Here is a 6,698-nt window from a genome sequence, read left to right on the forward strand (position 1 = left end):
ATAGTTCAGATGAAAGGTAACACATTCGGTGGATTTACGGACGCACAGAACGTCTGGATTAGACGGAGTTAAAGAAGAGGAAGCAGCGAGCTCGGTCGATGGCGATTTCCTCCTTTTAACTTCTTGACCATACTTGAGACGCAGACGTCTCAAGTATGCCCCTGGAAATGCAAATGCGCTACTCTAAATGCTAAATGTACTCGTTACAACTCAATCTTTGATCAAAATTCACAAGCAGGGTATTGAATTAAAGCTACACTCGTTGTGAACCTAGCCAGCAAGTCAGATTTTTAAAATGCTTTTCGGCGAAAGCATGAGAAGCTATTATCTGATAGCATGCACCCCCCAAAATGCTAGCACGACACGTAAACAACAGATTTTGCGGTAGCCGGCGCTACCCAAAACGCAGAAATAAAATATAAAACATTCATTACCTTTGACGAGCTTCTTTCTTGGCACTCCTATATGCCCCATAAACATCACTATTGGGTCTTTTTTTCGTTTAAATCGGTCCATATATACCCAAAATAGCTTTGTATGGAAGCTGTGTCATTCAGAAAAAAACATCGTTTTTAAACGCTGCGTAATTTTTTTAAATTAAAAAAGTCGACGATAAACTTTCACAAAACACTTCGAAATCCTTTTGTAATCCAACTTTAGGTATTAGTAAACGTTTATAATCTATCAAAATGATTACAGGGCGATGTATTTTCAATAGGTCTTCGCTTGCAAATCAATGGCTGCTAATGTCTTCTTCAACAACATCCGGGTGAAGACTGGGAAAATGGATGCCAGATAGATGGATTTTCCAACAATTAATTCAATTGAAAATGACGACAATGGCGACATCGTGTGGAATTTGTATGAATTGCAGGCAGGTCGATATTAAATTCTGTTCTCTTTTAACAACTCGTGGAAGTGACTTATGGAAATTATTTTTAGCTTTCAGAGAGCAGTTTTTCTTGCGTTTTTCAATGAAACACACGATCTGTTATAGTCACAGCCGTGATTTAACCAGTTTTATAAACTTCAGAGTGTTTTCTATCCACACATACTAATCATATGCATATACTATATTCCTGGCATGAGTAGCAGGACGCTGAAAAGTTGCGCGATTTTTAACAGAATGTTCGAAAAAGGAGGGGGTAGAAGTAAGAGGTTTTAATGAGTTGAGATCAGTCGGACATTTCCACCTGACCTAATTAAAGCGCCCCTGGCCCAGCTGAGCAAGTGGCCATGAATTAAAGGATTCTTCCACCAACTCCATGGGCCTTTTGTACAGCCATTGATCAACAATCAAGACGTGCAACGTTTTGGTTCTGAAGCATGGATGAGAATGTATAAAAGACTTGCGGGCAGTGGGTTCAGAACATCATTAAAAATATATATATATATATATTACACACACCACCGCCGAAAAGTGCATTTTGGACACTGGAAGGGCAAAAGGGAATGTGCTCTGCAGAGGGAGAGCCCTTTCTGTGCACGTACCTGTCTCTATACGTAAACATTAATCTCCATCGTGACCAAAACTACTATTTTATCCCGTATGTTTGCACGATTTATAGTATGACAGCGCCAGAAGTTAGCTACTAACATCTAGCATACATGTTACTTCAGCGTTAATCGTTGTGGTTAAGGTTATGTTTAAAATTCACATTTTAACAAGAGATGGCAAAGTTGATTTAGATGGAAGACGTGAGCTGAATGCGGTAACTCTGTAGTTAGCTAGCCGTAGCATAGTAAGCTAGCACTGCCACTTACCCGGTGAAACTATAATGATCGGTCTTTGCTGCTGCTGGCTGTTTGTGATACTTTCTAACCACGTTGTTGGTATGGACAGCATCCAATTTGAAAAGTAACGTTGTGCTGAAGCCCTCCTTCCATTGTTGATAGCCATGAAAGTTAAATGTCCCCCGCAGATTGACGAGTAGATGTCCAATTCGCCCGCATTGTGGCCACAAATGTATCCTACTTTTTAAAGCGTTTCATTTGCGTGGCCATTGAGAAAATCACATTTGCACAGCAAGTGTTGCTACAACCTGCTACCACACAAAGCTTGGCCATCTTGATGAATAAACATGCAATTGCTATCTAGCTCTATCCATAATACTAACCCACAAGGTTGTTTTGTTTACCCACGAGGACAGCGCATTCAGACAGTATTCAGACCCTTTTTCTTTTCCCACATTTTGTTACGTTACAGCCGTATTCTAAAATGGATTCAATAAAATGTTTTCCGCATCAATCTACACACAATACCCCATAATGACATCACAATACCCCATAATGACATCACAATACCCCATAATGACATCACAATACCCCATAATGACATCACAATACCCCATAATGACATCACAATACCCCATAATGACATCACGATACCCCATAATGACATCACAATACCCCATAATGACATCACAATACCCCATAATGACATCACAATACCCCATAATGACATCACAATACCCCATAATGACATCACAATACCCCATAATGACATCACAATACCCCATAATGACATCGCAATACCCCATAATGACATCGCAATACCCCATAATGACATCACAATACCCCATAATGACATCACAATACCCCATAATGACATCACAATACCCCATAATGACATCACAATACCCCATAATGACAAAGCGAAACAGGTTTTGACATATTTTTTTGCAAATGTAAAATCAAGAAATAACAGAAATACCTTATTTGGGTACATATTCAGACCCTTTGCTATGAGACTCGAAATTGAGCTCAGGTGCATCCAGTTTCCATTGATCATCCTTGAGATGTTTCTACAACTTGAGTGGAGTCCACCTGTGGTAAATTCAATGCTTGGACATGATTTGGAAAAGCATATGCCTATTTATATAAGGTCCCACAGTTGACAGTGCATGTCAGAGCAAAAGCCAAGCCATTTGGTAGAAGGAATTGTCCGTAGAGCGCCGAGACAGTAGTTGATATAGTAATAATTTAGGCTAATAATATAACTCAATCTCTGTTTGCAAAAAAAGACTGTTCAATGCATGGCTGAGCACGTAGGTCCATAGAATAGGCGAACTATATCAGATACGTTTCTTGGCCTTTTAGAAAGATATTTAATGCCATTCTAGTACACTCTATACACTCTCTATATGACTGGACACATTGGCAGAATATTTGTCAAATCGAAAAAGATCCGGGGTAGCCTAGTCTACTCTGCTAACAATGACAAACAGATCAATACAAATGACGGATCCTTAAAATAGGCCTACGAGAAGGGGAGACGCACAACGTTGTCAACTATGTCTGAGTGTTGGAGTGTGCCCCTTGCCGTCTGTAAATAAATACATAAAAAAAGTAGAAAATCATCAGCTTAATATTAGGAATTTGATGTATGACATTTACTTTAACTTTTTACTTTCACTCAAGTATGAATATTTAGTACTTTTTCCACCACTGACCAACGGTTTTTGAGTGAAACAATACAGTGTAGACAAGGTTATTCAGTAAAATAGTACATAGTGCTCCCTACAACATACTGTAACCTTGAACTAGATGGTTTGTGATTCATTTATGCATTATTTATAGGAAATAGGAAATCTACTATAGGTTAAGTGCACTTACGTTGTGTAATTTAACGTGTGCACTCGTCTAATGTGAATGAATGTTGTCAATGCTTAGCTACTTGAGCTGTTGAAATGAGATAGTTGAAAAATGAAATATATATTTTTTAGAATAAGAAAGTGCCAGAACTGTCAAGAAAATAACTTTTGTGTCAGTTTCTCTTTATTACTACAGACCGACTCAGATTAAGTCTGAGGCCGGTAACATCAACAGTGAGGACAAACCCAGCCTGCCTCTCTCCTTCCGCACTTGAGTCCAAGCCTACCTGATTGTGACAGTGGAGCCCAGTTTACACTGCAGGATCCAGAGATGGCATCAGTGAAGCTGGAAGACTGCAGTCAAACACTGGAGCTGAATGTCAACATTAAAGATGAAGAAGAGGAGGAGAAGATTGGGACATCTGTTAGTCATGGTAAGAGCAGGTTCTATCTCTCTATGAGTTATCTTCATAAGCTAGACCTCCATAAGCTATCACCCAGTCTATTGCTAGGTAGTATTCTGTAATTCTGACTCACACATGACCCCTGACATTCTATTGCTTGTGTAGTTCATTCCAACTTCCCACTGTGCATGAAATGTTACAGTATAACTGTTTCATGATGAACTGTTTCAGTGAGAAGGTAGATGTTACTTCATTCTACTGAGACTTGCATAGTTTGACACTAGTATTGTCAGAATTTGCTTGATTAAATTCCAGTTATTTCAGGAAGATCACTGAAATTACAATTCTCTTCAATGCCTTTCAAAGAGGAACATTTGAAATAGAAATTTGGTTTATTTGAATTGACTAATTAAAAATTGAATTGACCCCAACCCTGGTAGTTACTAACCCTTGTGATAATGAGTGGAGGATGATATGGCATGTATACATTTGACATGAATATCACACCAACTGACTGGTTCTTCTGATGTTGTTCACACAGGAGACCATGTTGAGACATTATCTACATCCAGAGAGCAACAGCAGGAAGATCACAGAGCTAAGAAGTCTCACCACTGCCCACATTGTGAGGAGATTTTCCCATTTCTATCAAAGCTAAAAATACACCTACAAATACACACAGGAGAGAAGCCTTATTCCTGCACTGACTGTGGGACACACTTCACAACATCAAAGGCTCTGACAGTTCATCAGAGAGTGCACACTGGAGAGAAGCCTTACTCCTGCTCTGACTGTGGGAAGAGTTTCTCAGGATTGGGTCACTTAAAAAGACACCAACGTATACACACAGGAGAGAAGCCTTACTCCTGCTCTGACTGTGGGAAGAGTTTCTCGCAACAGAGCAGCTTAAACTCGCACAAACATATACACACGGGAGAGAAGCCTTACTACTGCTCTGACTGTGGAAAATGCTTCACAGCATCATTTGAGTTAAAAGTTCATCAGAGGACACACACAGGAGAGAAGCCTTACTACTGCTCTGACTGTGGGATGAGTTTCTCTCAACAGAGCAGCTTAAAGTCACACCAACGTATACACACAGGAGAGAAGCCTTACTCCTGCTCTGATTGTGGGAAGAGTTTCTCTCATCAAAGCAGCTTAAAATCACACCAACATATACATAAAGCAGAGAAGCCTTACTCCTGCTCTGGCTGTGGGAAGTACTTCACAACATCAGCTGAGCTAAAAGTTCACCAGAGAACACACACAGGAGAGAAGCCTTACTGCTGCTCTGACTGTGGGAAGAGTTTCTCTCAACAGAGCAACTTAAAAACACACCAACTTATACATACAGGAGAGAAGCCTTTCTCATGCTCTGACTGTGTGAAGTGCTTCACAACATCATCTGAGCTAAAAGTTCACCGGAGAACACACACGGGAGAGAAGCCTTACTCCTGCTCTGACTGTGGGAAGAGTTTCTCTCAACAGAGCAACTTAATAACACACCAACGTATACATAAAGGAAAGAAGCCTCATCAGTTCTCTCAGGCCAGTTAAGATTAGTCACTCCATCACTTCATTCTCATCTCATAAAGGAAGTGGTAACAGTGAATTTGATAACATTACGAGAGAGTGACACACTGTTGTAATCCTATTGTTTCTCACTGTGAGAACTGTGCAGAGAAAAGGGAGCATTATAGAACATTAGCCTCTCTTTACTTTACTGATCAGTATTCACCTTGTCAGTTCCAGTGTGTTTTGTTAGCTTCTACTGTAAAGATATTGAGATTACCTTGGATTTGCCCTTATCGTTGAAAACCCTCTGAGCGATCTCTTGTTAAAACAATGGAGGGAGGTACTGCTTCCCTCTGCAGTTTTCTGTTGGAATGAGTTAGTAGACACAACATGTGTCAGATAGAGATGGTGTGATGATCAGTTTTCTGTGGGAATGAGTTAGTAGACACAACATGTGTCAGATAGAGATGGTGTGATGATCAGTTTTCTGTGGGAATGAGTTAGTAGACAACGTGTCAGATAGAGATGGTGTGATGATCAGTTTTCTGTGGGAATGAGATACAACATGTGTCAGATAGAGATGGTGTGATGATCAGTTTTCTGTGGGAATGAGTTAGTAGACAACGTGTCAGATAGAGATGGTGTGATGATCAGTTTTCTGTGGGAATGAGATACAACGTGTCAGATAGAGATGATGTGATGATCAGTTTTCACCTTTAGTTTGGGTGGATACTTTTATTCCTACTAAATGTTTTTTGTGTAATGATACACAGGTTATAAAACAAATGGGTTTATTAAATTGTCTTTTAAAACTAGATTCACTATTTTAGTCATTGATGATTAATGTATTTGGATAACTGCAATGAATGTCATTGAATTACTACTGAAAAATAAATGTTCTACATACATTTTTGCTGGTCAACCTCTGGGTTATCTTTACAGAAAAAACAATGTTTTTGTTGGCATTCAAAATATATTTACATGAATCTACTCAACAGCATGTCAATGCACCTTTACACATCACCACGGAGACAAGCCACTTTACTAGCCACCAGTATTTTTCTACAATGCATACAAATATATGGTAATCAGTATAAAGGACTTACATGTTTTCTTGTGTAAAACCAGTTAAATAAAATGAAAAATGTATTTGTCTATTTTCATTTTCAATAGTTTTATAAGGTGC

At 39.2% G+C, this 6,698-nt stretch overlaps 1 protein-coding gene across 1 annotated transcript; it reads left to right on the forward strand.

Annotated features, from left to right (window-relative positions):
* Positions 1-3,770: 3,770 nt before the first annotated feature.
* Positions 3,771-6,420, forward strand: LOC139398807 (zinc finger protein 135-like). The gene is made up of 2 exons (XM_071144586.1): positions 3,771-4,027; positions 4,539-6,420. Exons 1-2 carry the CDS (start codon positions 3,925-3,927, stop codon positions 5,552-5,554), a joined length of 1,119 nt encoding a protein of 372 aa, XP_071000687.1. The 5' UTR covers positions 3,771-3,924; the 3' UTR covers positions 5,555-6,420.
* The last annotated feature ends 278 nt before the right edge of the window (positions 6,421-6,698 follow it).

The sequence above is a fragment of the Oncorhynchus clarkii genome, unplaced genomic scaffold, assembly GCF_045791955.1.
Source record: "Oncorhynchus clarkii lewisi isolate Uvic-CL-2024 unplaced genomic scaffold, UVic_Ocla_1.0 unplaced_contig_7982_pilon_pilon, whole genome shotgun sequence".
In the NCBI taxonomy this organism is placed as follows: domain Eukaryota; kingdom Metazoa; phylum Chordata; class Actinopteri; order Salmoniformes; family Salmonidae; genus Oncorhynchus; species Oncorhynchus clarkii.

Excerpts from the sequence above, each read along its gene's own strand:
- LOC139398807 (XM_071144586.1), top strand. The coding sequence starts at position 3,925 with ATGGCATCAGTGAAGCTGGAAGACTGCAGTCAAACACTGGAGCTGAAT. Across the intron at positions 4,028-4,538 it reads TGGGACATCTGTTAGTCATG|GAGACCATGTTGAGACATTA; the intron begins GTAAGAGCAGGT and ends TTGTTCACACAG.